A 22359-nucleotide genomic window follows, 5' to 3' on the forward strand; every position below is an offset into this window, starting at 1 on the left:
CACTGTTGCTGTGTTCTGAAAAGATGACATGTAATTACAGATATAACGTTGTGTACGAAGGTACGCATCCACATGGGAATCGCCCCGACCTTTTTTGGCGATGCCTTCTCATTAGTGTCTTAAAAATATGGATGTTTGATTAACATTAGGGGTCGTCACATTTCATCTTTCGAAAGGGGAGGAAATGTCAATTACCAAACAACTAGACTGCTAAAATTTTAGTTGTCAATGGACACTAAAAAGAAAGTAGCATAAATAGATTGATTACATGAACTGCTATAATTTTCAGTTTGGAAGAATATGACATTACCTCTTTCGTAGGCGACAAAATTCATTTCACCTCAATCTGTAACCACTTTCAAATACAAAAACTAAGACGCACCCCTATTTAAAATGATCATGTCCTATTTGTGAATTGCTGAGGAAACACCTGTTCGATACATATTCTATTGTAATGGGCGCATACTTTGAGTCTCTGTGTGCGCATGATAATACGATACCCCACGTTTGTATGAACGGGCAAGTATGAACAGTGTTACGAACATTATGCAAATCGGTGCTAGGAAGAAATGTTCTACCAGGATAGACCACACCCGATCTTCCCAGTTCTTTTTCACGCTTTGCAAGAAGTTACTAACAATCTTCCAGAAAAACTGCCTAAAATATACAGCTCGTGGTTGCTGGAGCTTCTTTTCAAAAATGAAAACTTCAAGCGGCATTCTGCTTTTATGGTTGTCCGTGGTAATTTCTGTGATTCAGGTGGATGCCACGAGTAGAAATGGCCTCCCGAGAACTCGGCGGTTCTTGAAGCCAGGTGTACCGGTAAGTTTACAGTTCCAGAGTCAGTTAATATAAGTTTACTGCTGGTGGCTTACATAGTTCGTCAGACAGGTATCCCGCGTGAAGCAGGACTTCTGTTTGTGTGTGTGTTCTTTTTTATATTCAATATGTTGTCACCTTGTGAAAGTCTTGAAACTCTGTGTTCTGAAATTTGATGTTCTTTTCTATTCCCATACCATGGTTATGGAGAGTGGATGGAATCATGACATGCTTGATGTGTATTTTATGCAGATAGATGGTAAGGAAATTTGCATGCTTTCGGATTAAGATCTTTAGAACAATGAGAATTTGTCTTAAAATCATCAACCTTAACATATTTCTTTATGCCACAATCAAACTAGAAATGTATGTGATCAGTACATTAAGATTTGCTCCAACTTTTTGCACGCAAAACGATTAGGTAGTACAAAAAGGTAAGATTAACATTCTATACAAGAGTTGAGAGAATAGCTGGTGCCACACATTACAAATAAAAATGTTTTCTTGACTTTCATTTACGCAGGTATTCTGTTAGCATTTCTGTATTTTTAAGTTAACAGAGTACATTTTAAACCAAATGATCGACTAGCTCTATTTAATTTGGTTGGACATAATCACGATTATCCTTCTACATTTGCAGCTAACCAATGACAGATCCATAAAATTGCGTGTTCTACGTCACCTTGGGAACGGTAAGTATTATGATTAAGACATTGACATAATTTCCATGAGGATTTTGACAAAACCGCTCATTTGGCATGATTCATAACGTTCATTTAAAACATGATTAAGAATCGTCGGGTCTCTAGAGTGCAAACATCTTAATCTTTTATGTCATCCTCAGCAAGGCTTGCTTGCATTAGCGAAATAATCGATGAATGCTGTTAGTTTTGTTAGTTGCAAACGTTTTAAGATCATTTGCCGTTTCGCTTTGCTATTTCATTTTAAATCATAATGATGTTTTTCTTTTGGGTTTGTGTGTTTGTTTGTTTTTTTTTTTCAGCGCTATACTTCGTCCGATTTGCTAATGTTTTATAACTCTGCTTTCATGTCATTTTGCTTGCAGCGTTGCCACCAAACTCTACGGAATATAACCTAAAGAGGCGATCTGCAAGAGTAAGTGTCGTCAGGGAGAGAGAGAGAGAAAGAAAAGAAACGACTGAGACCACAGAATTATATTGTGAGAACAATACCAATGAATACTTTAGGTCATTTTTCACCATCGGTATCAGATGTTATAAGTACTCCCATTGACAAAAACTGTAAAACACCAGAATATAAGTTATGCAAAGAGGAAACTTAGGCAATGAAAAAGAAAAACTCTGCACTGTTCATATCCATTAAGTACTAAATCAAAGTATTGTGATGGGTAGTATACGTACCTTTCCCATATATTTACAAAGTAAATGCTTCCTTTGGAATAGTTGCAGCATCGCTGACTAGATTTGGTGGTTTGTTTCATCTAGCTGCTCCTGGGTAATAAATACTCGGTTGTCGCTGTGTGGCTGTGTGTGTGTGTGTCTGTCTGTCTGTCTGTTTGTCTGTCTGTCCGTTTGTGTCTATCAAAACATGTCCTATAACGTAGGCCTGAAACAGAAGGTCATATGCAATGTACTTTTTGATAAAGCTCTTTGTGATATTATTGTCAACTGATAATGATTAGAGTCATTCCTTTTCACCCCATTTTCTTACTAGACTTGTGTTTCTCTTCTCATTTTCTTTTTCGCGCCGTATTTTTCATCACCATCTTGTAGCCGGGAAATTTACAACCACGCCCATGTCCTCCGAATTCGTTCCGATGCAGCAATGGTCAGTGCATTCCCGCCAACCAGGTCTGCGATGGACGGTTGTACGACTGCCCAGGTGGAGAGGTATATAAGCATCCGTTGATCTCGTGTTTCCAAACGTTGCTACCTATTAAATCAAGGCGAGGATGTGACATCCTTTTGAGATATAATTCCACTCCACGGCAGAAGTTTCATCTTAAACTGACAAAAAGAAAGTCAAAGAATTCTGAAGTTTCATGTTTTCACCGAACAGCGATAACGGTTGCAAATACACAATGAGTTAGCAGTGGCGACGATATCGTCACCTCACTCGTACTGGATCATGGATACTGAATACTGTCTCACATACAATAGGCATTCCAGATGACACCATGCCGAGTGTTTATGTTTATGGTTGAGTTCAATGATTATATCAAATTGTTAAAGCAGTTCATACAGTATTAAAAGTTATTATCAGCTGTATTTCAATCAACTCATATCAACCTACTTTGAAAAGACGTATACTCTGTCAACTGTTGAGAAGGGCTGAGAAGATTTCCTTCCCAACGTAGTTTGAAAAGCAATTTCAAACACTTCAGCTCACCAAAACAAATGTGAGACCAGGGCTAAAGGACTTTTAAATCACTCTTTCAAATTCGCCAACACCTCGTACGTCTAGTCCAAAGCATCTCTAGTTATCTCCATAGATAGATAGATAAAACAGACATAAATAGACTTCATAAATGACAGGGTATTCCACTTGTAGTGATAGGAATTAAGCTAGTTGGATTTCCTCGATAAAGAGGGACATGGAATTGAAACAGATCAGAGCAATTAGTCATTGGCATCGTAATGTTTAATTTGTGGGATCTTAATAAGAGTGCAGCTATGACGTTTCTTTGAAAAGGACGAACAGAGTTGCCCCCAGACGGCTTGCCCAGCTGACATGCTGCAATGCCAAGGCGGCAAGTGCATCCCGCCCTACTGGCTGTGCGACCTCGTGGAAGACTGCCCCGATGGTCGAGACGAGGTGGCCTGCGCGCAGAGGCGATGTGGCGACGACGAGTTCCGGTGCCGAACTGGTGAGTCGATGTTGAGGCGGAGAGGCGTGTCCGCCTTCAAACGCCCTGCAACTCCTTAATAATGTACGTGGATACAGTTCTCGGTAACCTTGGTAATGTTCCAGGAAGGTGGGAGAGCCATCAATGGCTTCCTCTTTCCTTGGTCCTCTTGCCATGCTTGCACAAAAGTTGAGACCAAACATAACTCAGAATATCAAACATAAGTCTCTGGATATTCCATGTTAATTGGTTGACTTATGTTTGATATTCTTACTTATGGTTGACCTCAACTTTTATGCAATAGGGCCTTGGACTCATTTTCTTTCCTTTTTTTCAATTGCTTGGGCAGTGGGCAGGTCCTTCTGGTCCTGTACGGGTCCTGTACGGGTAGTGAGACGTCCCCGCCCTCCACGAGTCTCCCGCTGCCTTGCGGGCAGTTTTTTGGTTAATCAAAGGCTAGGGAGTAAACCTTATCCAAATCCGGAGCGGAGCCCCTAAGGCGGTTAGGTGTTGCAGCTTCATCATCTCTCCGGCAGCTCCTGCAGTCCAGTTGTGGCTAGGATGTGTCGCCCTGCGTCCCTCCTGGCTAGATCAGCTGGACCGAGAGGGGGGTCCTGGGCTTGGGCAACCCAAGGCCTCCACAGTTCTTCTCGCCCAGGATTCAGTGATTCCACCCTCCATCTCTTCTCTTCTTCTCTCAAGTCCTGAGGCGATGGGCGAGTGGCAACGGTAGCAGGTGCAAGATGGCGCTGGGAGCTGCTAGCCATGGACCTACACTCAGGCGGTCAGGGCAAGGATGGTCGTTCTACAGCCTACCGGGGCAAGGGCATAGTTCGGCAGCCACTCTGACGACGGAGCAGCCCTCTTCAGGGACAGCACTGCTCCCCCCTCATGGGGAAGGGTCTAGAAAAGGTGACCTAAAAAAAGCTTGCCTCATCTCCATCCTGTCAGCATACCGCAGCTGACTGGACATCTACCACGCGGTCGAAATACAAGAGAAACACGAAAGACGAACTCAAAATCATCCCGCCGGAAAAGCACCTTATGTGTTGGAGCCTGGAACATCAGGACACTCATGGATAACCAAAACTGTGACAGACCAGAACGTCGAACAGCACTTGTGGGTCGAGAACTGCTGAGATACAGCATCGATATTGCTGCCCTCAGCGAGACACGCCTTGCAGACACTGGGGAGATCACCGAGGCTGGAGCTGGATACACTTTCTTCTGGTCGGGAAAGGCACTAAATGAACGCAGGGAGGCAGGAGTTGGTTTTGCCATTCGCACCACCCTTGTCAAGAACCTGGGGTCCCTCCCAAGGGGTATCAGCGACCGCCTGATGGTGATGAGAATCCCTCTCCATGGCAAGACGCACTTGTCACTCATCAGTGTGTACGCCCCCACCATGACCTATACTCTGGAGGAGAAAGAGCTGTTCTACCAGAACCTCTCCAAAGTGCTTCGGTCAGTTCCTAAAGACGACAAGCTGCTGATACTAGGGGACTTCAATGCCCGGGTGGGTAGAGATGCCCAGTCTTGGCCAGATGTCATTGGGCCACATGGCATTGGCCATGAGAACACCAACGGCCAACTGCTACTCACCCTCTGTGCTGAACATGGACTCACCATCACCAATACCCTGTTCCAACTGCCAGACATCCACAAAACTACCTGGATGCACCCAAGATCCAAGCACTGGCACTTGATTGATTATGTGATCACCAGGCGCCGTGACATCCAGGATGTTCGCATCACAAGAGCAATGAGGGGAGCTGACTGCTGGACAGACCACCTGCTGCTGAGGTGTAAACTGTCCTTTTCCATTGTCAGCAGGCATAGACGTCAGAAATCTGACGTTAAAAAGAAAATGGATGTCCAGAAGCTAAATGAACCAAACACAAGAGAAGCCCTCATCACCAACCTTGCAAACCAGCTTGAACATCTACCAGCAGAGGAAGACTACGAGAAGGCCTGGGCCAACTTCCGGGATGTGGTGTATGACTCTGCCAGTCTGACTCTTGGATATATGACAAGGAAACACCAAGACTGGTTCGACAACAACAACAAGGAGATCACCACCCTCCTCCAGGAGAAGAAAGAAGCCTTTACAGTCTGGCTCAATGACAAAGACTCCCAAGCGAAGCGTGACCGCCTCAAGAACATCAGAGGAAAGGTGCAGACCGAGCTGCGACAGATGAAAGACAAGTGGTGGGAGAACAAGGCTGCAGAACTACAGCAGTATGCAGACGAGCACAACTCAAAGAAATTCTTTGCCAGCTTGAAGGATGTGTATAGCTCCACGCCAAATGCAATGGCACCTGTGCGCTCTGCCAATGGAACCCTGCTTACTGAGAAAAGCAACATCATACAGCGTTGGAGCGAACACTTCAGCCAGCTACTAAACAGACCTTCTCAGATCGACCAGCAGGCCATTCAAGATATGCCACAGCGCCCAGTCCTGGCCTTCCTTGATGACCCCCCATTGTTGGCAGAAACCCTGAAGGCAATCAAGCAACTACATGCGGGGAAAGCACCTGGTCCTGACGGAATACCCCCAGAGATCTTTAGAGAGGGAGGTGCCGCCATTGCCATCAAGCTGACCGAGCTGATACAGCAATTCTGGGAAGAAGGATCGGTGCCGCAGGACTTCAAGGATGCCAACATTGTGCATCTGTACAAGAACAAAGGGGACAGAGCTTCATGTGACAACCACCGGGGCATATCACTATTGAGCATCGCAGGAAAGATTATGGCCCGTGTTGTTCTGAACCGCATCTCACACCATCTGCTGGACGACGTGGTCTCTGAGAGCCAGTGTGGATTTAGGAGCAACAGGGGGACAATAGACATGATCTTCGCATTACGGCAGCTACAAGAGAAGTGCCGAGAACAAAACCAGAACTTATACATCCTCTTCATAGATCTGACGAAGGCTTTTGACACTGTCAGCCGTGAGGGTCTGTGGGCTATCTTGACCAAGCTGGGCTGCCCACCTAAGTTTGTCAGGATCATCCAGTCCTTTCATGATGGCATGATGGCTCGCATTGTGGCAAACGGAGATATTTCTGACCCATTCCCAGTCTCCAATGGTGTAAAGCAAGGCTGTGTGATGGCTCCTACACTCTTCAGCCTCATGTTTGCTACCATGCTCTTCTGTGCCCTCTCCAAGTGTGATGCTGGTGTCAGTATTCGGTACAGATGTGATGGCCGATTCTTTGACCTTAGACGTCTGAAGGCAAAGACCAAAGTCCTGAAGGCCCTTGTCAGAGACTTCCTGTTTGCAGACGATTGTGCGCTTGCAGCACTGAATGAACCAGACCTGTCAGAACTTGCCACTTGTTTTGCAGAAGCAGCAAAAGCCTTTGGACTGACCATCAGCCTGCAAAAAACAGAAGTGATGCTCCAGCCTGCACCTGGCCTGTCACCTCCTGAGCCTCAGATCGAGATCGAGGGCACAAAACTGAACAACGTGGAGAGCTTCACATACCTGGGAAGTTGCCTGTCTTCAAACTGCAGCATGGACAAGGAAGTCTCCAAGAGGCTCGCAAAAGCAGGAACTTCGTTTGGCAGACTTTGGACACGTGTGTGGGGTGAACGAGGCATCAGGCTTTCTACCAAGCTGGCAGTCTACAAGGCAGTCGTCGTCACATCCCTGCTCTATGGCTGTGAGACATGGACGCTGTATAGGAGGCAAAACCGTGCACTTGACCAGTTCCACCTCCGCTGCCTGCGACGAATCATGGGAATTTCCTGGCAGGATAGAGTCTCAAACACTGAGGTGCTTCGCAGAGCCAAAATGTCTGGGATCGAGGCCCTCATCATGAAGGCCCAGCTCCGATGGGTCGGACATATCGTCCGAATGGATGATACTCGTCTACCAAAGATGATCTTCTTCTCCGAGCTGGCTTCTGGAGCAAGGAGCATTGGAAGGCCCCTGAAGCGGTACAAAGACAGTCTGAAAACTTCCCTTGTTGCCTGTGGCATCTCAGCCCATGACTGGCAGTCGCTTGCCTCTGACCGCACCGTTTGGCGCTCAGCTGTCCAAAGGGGTGCAAGACTGTTTGAGGAGAAGCGCCTCAGGAGCCTGGACCAGAAGCGAAAAGCCCGCAAAGAGAGGATCCCGGACCCTACTTCTGCTGTGGCATGCCCAACATGTGGCCGCGTCTGTGCGTCCGCCTTTGGGCTCCGCTCCCACCTCCGGCGTCACTGACGTCATTGTCGAACCCGACAGACTTCCATTATTATTATTATTATCTTTCCTTCTTATCATTCTGAGCTGTACACATCTCCATTCATGCAATCCTCCTCGCTGAGGGCGTTATTGGCTGTTTCTCAGGTATAGTATAAACTTGATAACGTAGAATGCTCAAAACGCCATCAAGCCAGTTAACCTGAAAATTTTATAGGTTGTTGTCTTCACATGCGTTTTGTTTAAAAGTTTTTATCATCTAACCTTTTCATTCGTTCTCTATTCATATTGATGTTCATAGTCTCTTAATTCTCCCTCTAGGATCATGTCTGCCCGGTGAGTGGGTGTGTGATGGGCAGGTTGACTGTCATGATGGGGATGATGAGCAAGCCTGTCTGGAGAGTGGCTGCCCTGACAGAGGGTTCAGATGCAACAACGGCGCCTGCGTTGTCGAGGTGAAAAAATTAGCGAAGATTGGACAGAGCAAAACGTTCTTTCCTGACAGCATCTTTCAATTGCTTAAAGGCCAAGATCTATAGGCCTATATATATGTTTTGAAAATTCGTTTGGCGTAGCTACAACATCCCTATCGAGATGTATATTTCATGCCTATACAGTATAGCGATGTGATTTTTGTAACTTCATTGTGAGAAAATTTGATAAACCTGTTGTGAATGATGCCTTTTTTGACAGGGAAAGATACAGAGATGCGTATTTTAACCTTTGCCGCGCGCCGGGACAGGACGCTTTGGAGGCCCATGTTTAGCCTTCTAATCGCTCTTCGAAACAAAAAAGTGGGAAGTGGCGGGGGTATGAATCAATCCTTTGAGCACTGAGTGCAAATTTGCACGGAAAACCCCAAGGCATTGAACACACTATCCACAGTCGCCGACACAGAAAGGTTTAATCCTAATGTCTGCAGACTCTGGTGGAAGATCTTTCCAGACTATATTGTAGAGTAACATATTCTATATCATTTTCTATTCATATCTCTACAAAAAGAAAGATAAGAGTTCCTAACTCGAGCCTTGTCTGACACCACAACAACAAAATTAGTACAGGCTAAATAAGTTTTTTTTTTCATGTATCGACATAATATATTATATACGAAAATGGAAACACCACACTTGAACAGCTTGATACAATGTCCTGTTCAAGAAAAACAGAAATTAATATAAATTCATTCTTAAATCGTTTCACTTTGCAGGCACACGTTTGTGACGGCATACATGATTGTTACTACGGCGAGGATGAAGAAAATTGCGCCCTCAACGAGCCCTGCCAGGGTCGCTTTCGATGTGACAACAACGAGTGTGTCACGTTATCCCAGGTCTGTGACGGCCGCTATGACTGCAACTACGGCGAAGACGAGCATGGGTGCTATGAATGCCGTGAGCTTTGTTATAATCTGCAATATCACCATTGACATGATACGGCAATAATAGCAGCAGTAGTTATAATAGTTGTGCATAGCATTGGTAGCAGAAGTAGTTATAATAGTTGTGTAATAATTATATGGCATTAGTAGCAGCAGTAGCTATAATTGAAGAGCTTGCTTCCGAAAGGCGCTAAATCCACTGAGAAATGACGGATTTAACGCCTTTTGGAAGCAAGCTCTTCAATTATTGTGTACTAATCATATGGCATTAGTAGCAGCAGTAGTTACGATAGTTGTGTAATAATTATGGTGTATCTATTTCAATGGCTGTCATTGAAATAATTAGCCGGTAAAGATTTCAGATATTACCCTCACTCATTAGAGCATAATGGTCTTGTGAACGACTATCCACGCTACCGCTTCCCCATGAAATCAATGATGGGTAGCTTTTTGATGGCTCTCCATTGTGAGAGTGTGAATTCGGCGTCGGTGGCGAGATGAAGTCTTTTTGTGTGACTAAAATCCAGCGACACAGCCAACATAAATTATTCCTTTTCCCCATGCTCTGTAGCAAAATCTGTAGAGAAGCTAGATATTATGATCCTCGCACTGTGCTAGGTTGTTTAGAAATTACTTTTACGTTTTTGAATGTTTGCCACACCTGTTATAACCAAGACCTTCAAGCATTACACAATATCCAACAAATTAATGTAGAGATATATTACATTTGACAATTGTTTGATATAACATGCACATATTTTTATTGGAAGATGAACTACAGATATCCATTCTACATGGACTAATCAAATGGGAGTTAAAATTCGGACAACGCACTTAATCTGGCGCACACACAACATGACTCGCAAGCAGTTCTTGATATTCCAGACTTTCCATGTGGAAGACCATTATCTGTCGTTTGCAATGTCTTTGTTTACTGTAACCCTATTTACGAATTTTACAAAATTAGAATTCTTTGTGCATGGCTAGTGTTTGGAAACGATGATTACACTTTGTCTTTCCAGGAACCGATGACTTTCAGTGTCAAGAAGGAGTATGCATTCCCATATTGGCTGTGTGCGACGGAGAAATCGACTGCAGTGAAGGTTTGATTTAGAAATGTTCTTTTTTTTCTCAGGAAAAATACATCCCACTAAAGAAAAGTACTCTTAAGTTGTCAGCGTAAGCTGAATATCCCTTTGACTACACCGAATCAAGTTGGTCAGGGAATCAGACTGTACTTCATTTCATTTGAATCCGAGAGTTTAGTCTCAACTGCGGGGACAATGTTTTAAATGTGTGAGACACCGTTACGTAAGAACTGGTGTCAACAGCATCTAGGTTTTAATAGCTATGCACTACCGACTCTCTCTCTCTCTCTCTCTCTCACACACACACACACACACACAAACAAATATATATATATATATACATATACATGTATATATAGAGAAAAAGAGACATGCGCTATAACATATAACTATTATGTATTATATATATATATATATATATATGTATAACATATAACTATTATGTATTATATATATATATATATGTATATGTATATATGTTAAGTAATAACATTTGTGATTCGCTTAAATATCTTTAGTATTTTCACGCATCTGGTGGAATTTTCTTGTTCACCTTGTTTCAGGGGAGGACGAGAATAATTGTCTGACTCGCCCAAGATGTCCGGGTCAATTTGAATGCTCAAATGGTCGATGCCTCGGGCACCGATACATCTGTAACGGGCGAGAGGAATGCCCCCTGGGGGAAGACGAGATAAACTGTCCGGGATCGCCCACCTGCAGGAACGATGACTTGCAGTGCATCGACGGCTCATGCGTTCATCATTCAAATGTCTGCGATGGTGAGCGCCAATGTGTGTCAGGCGAGGATGAGCGAGACTGTCCGTGCAGGGGCGACCAATTCGACTGCGGCGCGGGGGAATGTGTGTCTGCGCTGCGTGTCTGCGACGGGCGTACGGACTGTCCACGTGGCAACGACGAAGAAAACTGTCCAGTTGTTGGAACAGATGATGATGGCTGCTCCGGTCAGTTCCGCTGTAAAGATGGTGCGTGCGTGTCGACGGACAGTGTCTGTGATAGATTCTTTGACTGCGTGGGCGGGGAGGATGAGGACGACTGTGTGATGACAAAGTGTGGAGACGAGTTTCAGTGTAAAGATGGCGCCTGTATCTCAGCCGAGATGATGTGTGATGGGCGTGAAGATTGTCTAGGAGGAGAAGATGAGGAGTCTTGCAGGGATCTTCCGCCTTGTGACACAAATGTTAACCTAAAGATGTGCAGCACTGGACAGTGTGTGACCAGCAGCGCCTTCTGCGACGGGTGGGTTGATTGCTACGGGGCCGTTGACGAGGCTGAATGTCCGGACATCCCGACGTGTGATGGGTTCTTCATGTGTAGCCTCGACTACTGTATTGAATCGGAGAGGATATGCGACGGAGTAACAGACTGCGCCGACGAGAGAGATGAAACCACAGTTCTTTGCGCTGTCGGTGCAACCTGCCTCGACGGATTTGAGTGCAACGACGGTCAGTGCATTGACGTGGCGCAAGTCTGCAATGGGAGAAACGACTGTTCTCAGAGGGAGGACGAAGAGAACTGTCCGGAGATTGAGGAATGTCAGGAATTTACCTGCAATGACGGTTCGTGTATTGATGTTTCACGGGTTTGTAATCGACGCACAGACTGTCCAGGTGGTGAGGACGAGAACAATTGTCCTGCGGAATGTGAAGATTTTGAATGTAATGATGGTTCATGCATTCCCCTGTCAATGGTGTGTGATCGGCGACGAAATTGCCGTGGTGGCGAGGACGAGGCAAATTGTCCGGAAGAATGCCTCGGGTTTGAATGCTCCGACGGCAGTTGCATCGATACTGCAGACGTATGCAATAACAGGTTTGACTGCCTGGGAAGAGAAGACGAAGACAACTGCCCTACAAGCTGTTCAGATTTCTTGTGCAGTGATGGGGTCACGTGTATCGACTCTTTGCGACAGTGCGACGGACGCGCTGACTGCCCGGGAGGAGACGATGAGCGCGGCTGCGCGGGTGTCAGCTGCTTCAACGGTTTCCGTTGCAGGGATGGAACGTGCATCCAGTCTGAACAACTCTGTGATGGTTACTTCGATTGTGAGGATAGATCCGACGAAGACGTTGCTACGTGTGTATATGATGGAGGTTACGATCACGGATATAACCAGGGATACACACAAGGGTATGATGAGGGACATGATGGTTACGAATCAGAGTCTAGCTATCGCGAGAGCTACCATCAAGAGCCAGTTTATCAGGTACCAGACTGCTACAATGAGTTCCAGTGTGAGGATGGACGATGCATCTCTACAGAAAATGTGTGTGATGGCTACTTCGATTGCCTTGGTAGGGAGGACGAGGAAAATTGTGATTTTGATATCCAAAATGACTGTCCTGGAGAATTTGCCTGTGACGACGGCACATGCATTCATTCAGTAGCAGTTTGCGATGGCATTGTCGACTGCTATGACGGAGAAGATGAGAGCGGAAATTGCGACTTCACGAGCCCATGCCACGATAGTTTCCGATGTGACAATGGTCATTGCATCCCCAACGAAGCTGTCTGTGATGGCCATAGAGATTGCTATGACGGGGAAGATGAAGACGCAGCGAGGTGTGCCAACAACATTTGTGAGTTCCGATGTAGTACTGGGAACTGCATACCTCGGGGATATCTATGCGACGGTAAGCGAGACTGCTATCACGGCGAAGACGAAGCTCGGATCGAGTGTCCAGTGACCAGCCCCTGTGATGGCTTCCTGTGCGGCGATGGCACATGTATCCCGGACAACCGGGTGTGCGACAACTACAAAGATTGTCCAGATAGGGAAGATGAGAGCGCGTGTAACATACAGCAGTGTCCAGGACAATTCAACTGCCAAACTGGCTTCTGCATAGACACCCGGTATGTTTGCAATGGACGAGAGGATTGCTCAAATGGTCTGGACGAACTGGGGTGTAATTTACAAGGATGCGAAGCCTCTGAATTCGAATGCTATAATGGACTATGTATCTCTCTGGCCCTCGTTTGCGACGGACTGCCCGACTGTTCAAGCGGTGAAGAAGAATCTGATTGTCCGGAGACAACGTGTGTCGGACAGTTTCGGTGCGACCGAGGGAACTGCATCTCGGCTTCGTACGTATGCAACGGGAGGCAGGACTGTGAAAATAACGAAGACGAGTTACATTGTCCGACTCGTGAGCCTTGCGAATTTGAATGCAACAGCGGCTTTTGCCTGATGCGGGCTCAGGTGTGTGATGGGATTGGAAACTGTGCCGAAGGTGAAGACGAAGCAAATTGTCCTATCACCGACGAATGTTCAGGAGAATTCGCTTGTGATGACGGAACTTGCATTGCGAGATCCTCTCTGTGCGATGGTTATAGGGACTGTCTTCGGGGAGAGGATGAACGACGAGATAGTTGTGATATTACCGGAAGGTGCTCAGGGGAGTTTCAGTGCAGCGATGGATCTTGCATTTCGGTGTCGAGAGTCTGCGATGGCTACAGTGACTGCCCTGGACGAGAAGATGAAGACAGGTGTGAAATGCCCCAGCAGGATCAGGCACGGCCAGATGTTTGCACTGACGGGTTCCTCTGCAGCACAGGTTCTTGCATCCCCATCACATCCGTGTGCAATGGCATCCGGGATTGTTATGGAGGTGAGGATGAAAAGCCCGGTGTCTGTGCAATTACGTCGCCATGTTCAGGCGGTCAGTTCCGCTGCGATGACAATTCGTGTATTGATGAAGACCGAGTCTGCGATGGCTTCAAGGACTGCTCTAGGCGAGAGGACGAAGCCAACTGTGAACTACGCGACCCTTGTCCCGGTCAGTTTCACTGTGGCGAAGGCATCTGCATCGATCTACGACTCAGGTGTGATGGGCGTGGTAATTGTGCCAACAAGAAGGATGAAAGCGGCTGTGGTGCTGGAAACAGCTGTACCTCTGCGGAGTTTGAATGCTACAATGGCATTTGCATCAGCGCTAGCCTGGTGTGCGATGAAATACCGGACTGCGCTTCAGGGGAGGATGAGGACGGGTGCCAGCAAGGCTGTGGCGACCAGTTCGAATGCAATCGAGGAAATTGCATTCCTCGCACATATGTTTGCAATGGTAGATCCGACTGCCCGGAAGGGGAGGATGAAAAGGGCTGCGTAGAATGCGGCTTTGAGTGTGACGACGGTGTTTGCATCGTCAACGAACAGGTGTGCGATGGCACTCCTGATTGTTCGCAAGCTGAAGACGAACACAACTGTCCTTTCGTCGGCGGTGAGCAGTGTCCTGGTGAATTCACCTGTCAGAACGGGTACTGCATACCGGAAACAGCCATCTGCGACGGGGTGCCAGATTGCTACGGCAACGAAGATGAGGAAGACTGCCCGGAAGAAAACATCGGGTGTCCGAACGGATTTCGATGCGGCAATGGATATTGTGTCCCCGAGGCAGCAATCTGCGACTCCTACGAGGATTGTCGCGGGGGTGAAGACGAGCTGGGCTGCCCTTTAGTTGGATGTGGGAGCGAGGAGTTCCAGTGCTCAGATGGTACCTGCCTCCCTCTGTCATATGCCTGCGATGGTTTCTACGAGGACTGCTCCGGAGGGGAAGATGAGGAGAACTGTGGACTGGAGAACCTTTGTGGCAGAGATCAGTTCCAGGTATGAAGGATTAGTCAACTAGTGATTTCTTCTTTTTTTTTAATTCAGTGAATTGTTTAAGATCCTAACGTGCAATGCCTTTTCTAGAAAAGGTTTGTGTGACCCTTCAAATTCACATGGACGACGAATGCTTATGACAAACATGGTAAGTTTAGTATGAAATATACATCAGTGCAAACAAACTTGAAATACTTTTGACATGTAACCAGGGAAATCCCATTCCCACCTCCTTGATGTAGATGATCCGGTCAAAATCCTAGCGCAAGTACTGCAAGAATTTTCCTTCCGAATTTGCCGATTGATACTTGTGAATAGCCAATTTCCAAGAAAAAACAAGTCCTTCGATTGAATAATGTCAATATTTAGTTTGGTTTTGCCGAGTAAATGTTTATATGTATTATATCTATATACATAATGACGTAGCATTGAAGGAGAAAGAATGTCACATCTTAGTTTAATCGAGTCGAAAAAAAAGGACTTTACGCCATATTTGCAGTCCGCTATACCAAACAGACATAAGCAGAGAAACTGACAGAAAAACAGTGTGGCGAATGTTTCTTCTTTAATCTTTACTTCCACCCACCCCCCCCCCTCTCTCTCTCTCTCTCTCTCTCTCACACACACACACACACAAACACACACATACATCCAGTGTGAAAATGGAGTTTGCATTTCGTCAAACTGGCGGTGTGACGGGTTCTACCGAGACTGTATGAAGGGCGAGGATGAAGAAGGCTGCGGGTCAACGAACTTAGTGGACTGTGGCAAGACGGAATTCAGGTGTAACGATGGGTCATGCATCCAAAGGGTATGTCCTATAAAGTAGTTTATCAACATCCTTGCGACATTAGGATTTGTAAGATCCTTGTTAGACCATCGATATGAATGGACTGTACATGATATTCCAGCCATGATTTCCACGAGGAACGCAAGGGAAAATGAAATGACACAATAGGAAGGCAGAGAATAGATTAAAGAGGATTATGGCAGTATATGACATATCTTGGTTTTAGCCCTCTTGTTATCACGAATTCAAAATGCTATTGACATTGGACGCAAACAACTTGCCAATAGCACTGAAAAATTTAGATCCAACTATCTGACTTGCTATTTTTTTTCCCCTTAGATATTAGGTTTGAATTATCATTTACTGTTATGGAAGGGTACAGAATGGAGCAAATCATTCCTGTTAGTGACCGTGTGTACACGAATATCTTTTTTTTTTTTAATCTGATCAAGGAGGTTTTATACATGGAGTTCCAACTGGCTGTAATTATTCAAACAGTTGTCAGATTTCTATTGATGTACAAAGGAATTCCACAGGTGCACTTGTGCCTTTGATGATCGATGTTCCTTGCCGCCGTCTTGCTGAGCATTCTGAAGATTAATTTTGAACGTTATCATAATGTTGGCCATATTTTGCTTATCTATTTATCAAATGAAATGAAATTTCAATTAATGATTAAGCATGTAAAACAAAAGACAATTCGGTCCATAAATTTGCGCAAAAGTGTAAATCAGAGCTGTATCATGTGAAAATGTTTAAAACTGTACCATCCTAGAAAGCTGGTTTTATCACTTTTCCGCTTAGTTTCCGCAAATGAAACTAATATGGAATAATCTTCAAGTATAATTCTTTATTGATAGATGTATCAGATTAGTGACCGGGTATGACCAGTGGAGTATTTTTCATCTTTATTTCAGCATTTTTTTTCTCAATTTCTATTCGCGCATCCTCATGTCTGTACCAACTACCTTTTATAAGAAGGGATAGCGAAAAGTAATTACCATCACAAAGAAATATCTTCCTTTGAAAGTGGCTAGTGATTATGCAATGAGACTCGAGTCAATTGTCTTCCTATCTGCGCGGCAGACCCTGTTTGGCACATGCTTCAAATATCTTTGAGCGGCGGCTTCGAATATCTAGCAAAGGAAAAAAGACGGTTGTGACTCCATTCTCTAGAACCTCCTTGATCTGATGGCAGTTTTTCAAATTTTCTATGTTAAATTCTTATAAGCACTCCTATTTAGAGGTACGAACATATAAGAAAGTATTCATTATTGATTATCACTACAAGCCATAAATGTGAAGGAATGTGACATCTTACTTGTGGTGGCCTAGTTAAAAAATAGATAAATAGATAAATAAAAACTTTCCCGATACATTTGATGCAGAATGATAATCTTTTGATATAGTGCAATCGTGAAGACATTATCTTATATCATTTCTAATCACTTTGCTATGTAAAACCCAAATTCTACAGGTATTTCAATTATTGTTTTCTAATGTTTAATACAGACATATATTCCCTCATTGTTGTTGTCTTTTAATTGATAGATTTTTTTTGTATAAATCATGTTTAACATTCACATAACCCTGCATGACTCCAACAAGAATAAGCCGTTTTATCTCATATATTTTTTATATCCATCTTGTTTTCAAGGACTATGTGTGTGACGGACAATACGAGGACTGCAGTGGAGGGGATGATGAATTAGCCTGCCCCAGCTCCTGCGGTGCCTTCGAGTTCGAGGTAGATACTCATGAGAATTAGTTTCAGATATCAGTAATAACAAAGATGGGTAAGAATGATGGTAACAAAATCGCAGTGTACCTGTATTTAAAAAAAATCCTTCGCCACAATTAAGGTCATAATGTATAATTTCTTCTAAGCAAAGAAACATAATAAATAGCCCTTTATGTTCACTCAATACATGTCAATGCAGGCATCACACTTATTACCGGCGTGATATACGATTCTCATCTCATAGTCAAGACTTATCTCTTACAAGCAAACTGTACTAAATCTATTCTTTGGATGATAGCTGGATAGTGTTTTTGTTTACTTGATTACCAACCGCCGAGAACTGTCGAGGTGGATTAAAGGAAGATGTTACGCAAGGAAAAACGTCATTACTTCTTTGAGGTCTTTGATTGAAGTTGCGTAAACTTTAGGGAACAGTAGTCATTATTATATCTAACGTTGTAAATTATCCCAAATGAACATTATCATATCATCATCATTATCACCATTTTTATTCATATAGAAATAATCATCTTCATCTAAAAGATATAAAGTGTCATTATCATCATCATTGTTATGACATGTTTTCTTCATGAAGTTGCACTTTTTAATGAGCCCATTCGTGGATCTCCGTTGAAACGTTGATCAGTTGCCTGGTTTTCTGCCAGTTACTACAGTAGTAACAAGAGGTGATATGAAAATTTATCTTGACAGTGTGAGGACAAGACCTGTTTAGCTGCCCACCGCATGTGCGACGGTCGGCAAGACTGCCCGTACGGGGGTGACGAGATCGCGCTGAACTGCAACGATTTCCTTAATCTCGGTAGGTCCAACTCTTCACGTGAAATTCAAGAGTTGGGTATTAAACAAGTGAGGCGTAGATGTAACTTTTCGGCACTGCTTCTCAGGATTGACGTATGGAGTGCACTCAGCGCAAACGACTTTAAAGGGATGATAATAAGTTTTGGTTGAGATGGGGCTTCAGGTTGCCAACATTTGGTGGGGTTTTTTGTGAGGTAATGATAAAATATCTTATGAACTGTATAAAAGCTCTCAGGTTTCTACAGTAAACACTTGATATGAATATATGTCTATCTGTTCTTCATCTTCAAACCAATACCATCTCTCATACCCGGATACCACGAACGCTCCGTTTCCTTTTCATGAAGTTAATACGGACATTGGTGATGTTCGGTTTTGTTTTTCAGTTGTTTGGCCATAGCACTAAATGTTTAACCATCAGTCTAATGAAAACGACAAGATATCGTGAATTCAAATTTTGCTCTTTCAGAGGAGTGCGATCCCCATTACGAATTCCGTTGCTATGCTGGGCAGTGCATCCCGAGGGAGGCGGTTTGTGACGGACGAAATGACTGCATAGGAGGAGAGGACGAGAGCCTTTGTCCCTCGCCGCAGGGTAAGTTCGGGGTTCAAATCCGCGTATCTTTACGAAATCGTTGTCTTCTCACAAATTGTATGGGTATAGAAGCATTTCCGGGTGCGAAATTCGCATCTTTGTCTGTTTGTTGTTCGTCTTTCGGCGTATTGCAGTTAAATGGCAAATCCCATGAAACATTGCGGAACTAAAGCTGACGAGACAAACATATTTTGGGCATTAAAAAGGGAATATCAATGTCCTACAACAAGACAATGACATATCACTTCAGAATATAGCAGTAGCTGAGCTTCTATCATCTTTTGTTTCAAAAAAATAAACACATCTTTTCAAATGCCATTGATAGAGCGTAATGATATCCTTGAATGATCATTTTTGTTTATCTAAGTTGTAACGTTGATTTCATTACTACACGGTATAATCTTTCAAATATCCACTCCTAAGGTGCCAGCACGTCTGTAATATGTATATATATAATATATATATATATATATATATATATATATATATATAAATATATATATATATATAATTATCTCGATATATATATATATATATATATATATATATATATATATATATAATTATCTCAAAGAAATGAACTTAGGCAATCTTATTCCCCCCAAAAAATGTCAAAAGACAGAATCACCAAATGTATTTTTTTTTCGTTTGCTCGGATTAACATGTCACGAGTGTTGTGTGATTAAAAAAAACAAACGCATTGTGAATCTATTTCAATAATTCCTCTTTTTCCCTAGACACCAGCGACGGACTCTCATACATGCTGTCTCAGCTAAATGAAGACTTGGAGGATCTGGTCGACATGTTGGGGAAAGGTGGGTGTGTTCAAACGGTCTGCTTGTTTATAAGTCATTTTAAAGATGCATTCACTGTCGGAATTTTAAAATTGTGTTCAAGAATACCGTAATATTAAGCCAAGTGCAATGCTGTTTTCTCTTGTTTATTTTGTCTACCCTTTAATGCTTTGTGCGTATCAGTATGTGTGTATGTGCGTGTGTGTGTTTGTATATATATATATATATATATATATATATGCATGTAGAAATGTTAATATGTATAGGGCCTACATATATGTAACCATACAGCGTAATTGCCACGTAGTTAGTAACCGTCATGATGGACCTACAGGGTATACACAAAAGCATAGACATCCGAGAGCAGATGAAATGGCAAGAGTTACAGCTTTGCAAAAACACTTTGATTAAACATATCTTAGTGTCATAGATACTCTGAGGAGTGCGAAAACACATATCAGTTACCAGTGACGAGTAATTTCCCTTTACCGCTCTTCAATGATAATTATAGATGGCCAGGGAGCGGCATACAGTGCGAGTGGACTAGCGAGCACCTTGTACGACATTGAGGAGGCGCTAAATCGTGCAGGTAAATATATGGTACAACAGCAATAATCTTTCTAAGATATATTAAAACGAAATAGAGAAAATCGTTCATCTCAGACCTTTACCTCGGGAAGGATTTTGTGGTCAAATCAAACGTAAGAGTAACTGTGATATAACTTATTTTAGTTGCAGTCATAAATTTTAGATTTATATCGACCAAGGCATTTTTCCGCCGATTCATCAAACCCGTCACAGAACATTCACAAACCAATTACAACATTCTCAGCTCATCAAATCAAGTAATCACTTCAAATTTCAAACAACCAGAAAGAATATTTATCTCTAATTTACAAAGATAAGAGTCGTTTAAGTGATCGAGGTAAGAAACATGCGTTTAACCTTTATGCGCCTTGTTTGCACGGTTAGTTTCCTTTGTAACATTCGAACAAAACACAACCCCCAAAACGGAGCGTTTGTTGATAAAATCTGAACAGTAGAGGGCGTTGAGTTGAAAATGACAAGTACAGGTTGAAGGTAAGATGCACATTCTACATCATAATTCATCCCTACACTGATAAATATACATTGTACGGCGTATCTCTGCATTGCCATATCTTGGCCAATACTACGGTTCTCCTCAGCTATTTGCATCTCAAATTCAGTTTGGTTCAAGGTCGTGGAAAAGAACTAAACTTAGAGTTTATATTGTTCTCGTAAACCTGAAAACCACATCGCACTTTGGAATATCGATCGATAGTATTCTTTCCCAATTTGCTCCTTTTATCCCAAAGCAAAGGCGCAAGAACTTTTGACCTTCTTGCCAAATTTATTAAAGAATTGCTTTGATAAGGATGTACGTCGCAAAGAAGCCAATATCGTACAACTTATCTCTTGCCAATAGATAAAATCAAGTTTTTCAACGGGGGGGGGGGGGGGGGGGGGTAGTCTCACCATCACCGTCTCATCTGCAATGCCACTCCTTTTCCATTAAATTTTATGCATTTTTTTTTTCATACCTTTCTGCAGAAGAATACGTAACTCCCGACCGGCGAAGTGAAAACATTATTTCGCCTGCTTTGGATCCGGTTGGCTCGGAAGATAACGATTTGGTGAAGAAAGGCGAGGCTGACGTCCCTGCCAAAAGCATCGAAACCAGCGTCAAGTTTCCCGCCCGGACGGGAGGGAATGAAAAGTCTGCTACATGGCGGTCGTACGACGCCGCCGAGGCTTCAGGCGCTCGAGAAGTCATGGAAACCGATACGTTCCCTTCCCTTACGAGGGTCGTCAACCCGTCGAAAGACGCCCGACGCGAGTTAGATCGGCTGGCGAACTTGGCAGGAGCGCTGTCACGAAAGTTAGCCCGACGTGAGAACGAGAGTATCAACGGTATCCCGAAATCCAAAGATGTGGAAGATAGGGATGACGTCACAATGGACCAGTCCATGCCCCCGTCCTATGGATTACTGCAGCGAATAATAGTGTTGGAACATTCCATGATGAATAGGGAAAGAAGATCGCTGAGAGAGCGATAGTATCGTTGTCCGACTGTGCAGATTTTGTTGAGTGCTATTGATAGCCAGCTTTGCTCCTGTCATTATTTTCTCTTGTTTGTCGTTGTTTCTAACAAGTTCGTCGATACCAAGTAATCAGATCTTTAACGGTAATGTTTAATCAACAACAAATGCCGAAGTTGAATTCAGCAAGCAGGGTAAACGTAATGATTCATATAATAATTAGCGTTTCTATTACATCCAATACTCAAGAAACAAAAAAAGTCTGCCATAAAGCAGCGTAATTGGGGGCAAAGCACATATCCTCTGAAAAAAAAAATCGTTTTGGTTTTTTTTTTTCAAAGTACTCACCTCTCTCTTACTTTATAAAGTAAGGAATCACGTCATCATCATGTTGAACTGCATTCTAACATGATTGTCTTCTATTCTTAAAAACGAAAGTCATTTGTATGTCCTAGGTAATGTTATACGAATTGTTTTATTACTGATTTTAGTGCCTTTTATGACTTGTTTTATGAATCTTCTGTCATTTACTTGTGAAAAGTAAAATGCAGGACTTCAATTAAGTAGTGAGTCAATTGCCTTTACCCGTGCTGGTTTAGGAAATGGTAATGTTAATGCTTTGGTCAAATGCATGTGCTTTT

At 43.5% G+C, this 22359-nt stretch overlaps 1 protein-coding gene across 1 annotated transcript; it reads left to right on the plus strand.

Annotated features, from left to right (window-relative positions):
* The first annotated feature begins 127 nt into the window (after nucleotides 1–127).
* Nucleotides 128–21736, plus strand: LOC139733303 (uncharacterized). Its single transcript, XM_071644140.1, has 16 exons — nucleotides 128–133; nucleotides 760–822; nucleotides 2574–2690; nucleotides 3493–3667; nucleotides 8157–8290; nucleotides 9043–9226; nucleotides 10236–10316; nucleotides 10865–11131; nucleotides 11246–14922; nucleotides 15575–15730; nucleotides 17367–17456; nucleotides 18162–18270; nucleotides 18739–18864; nucleotides 19602–19679; nucleotides 20170–20247; nucleotides 21231–21736. The coding sequence occupies exons 1-16, from the start codon at nucleotides 128–130 to the stop codon at nucleotides 21734–21736; spliced, it is 5847 nt and encodes a 1948-aa protein (XP_071500241.1).
* The last annotated feature ends 623 nt before the right edge of the window (nucleotides 21737–22359 follow it).

This window comes from Diadema antillarum, unplaced genomic scaffold (assembly GCF_040938485.1).
Source record: "Diadema antillarum isolate AM-2024a unplaced genomic scaffold, OU_Dant_1.0 seq00000467_RagTag, whole genome shotgun sequence".
In the NCBI taxonomy this organism is placed as follows: domain Eukaryota; kingdom Metazoa; phylum Echinodermata; class Echinoidea; order Diadematoida; family Diadematidae; genus Diadema; species Diadema antillarum.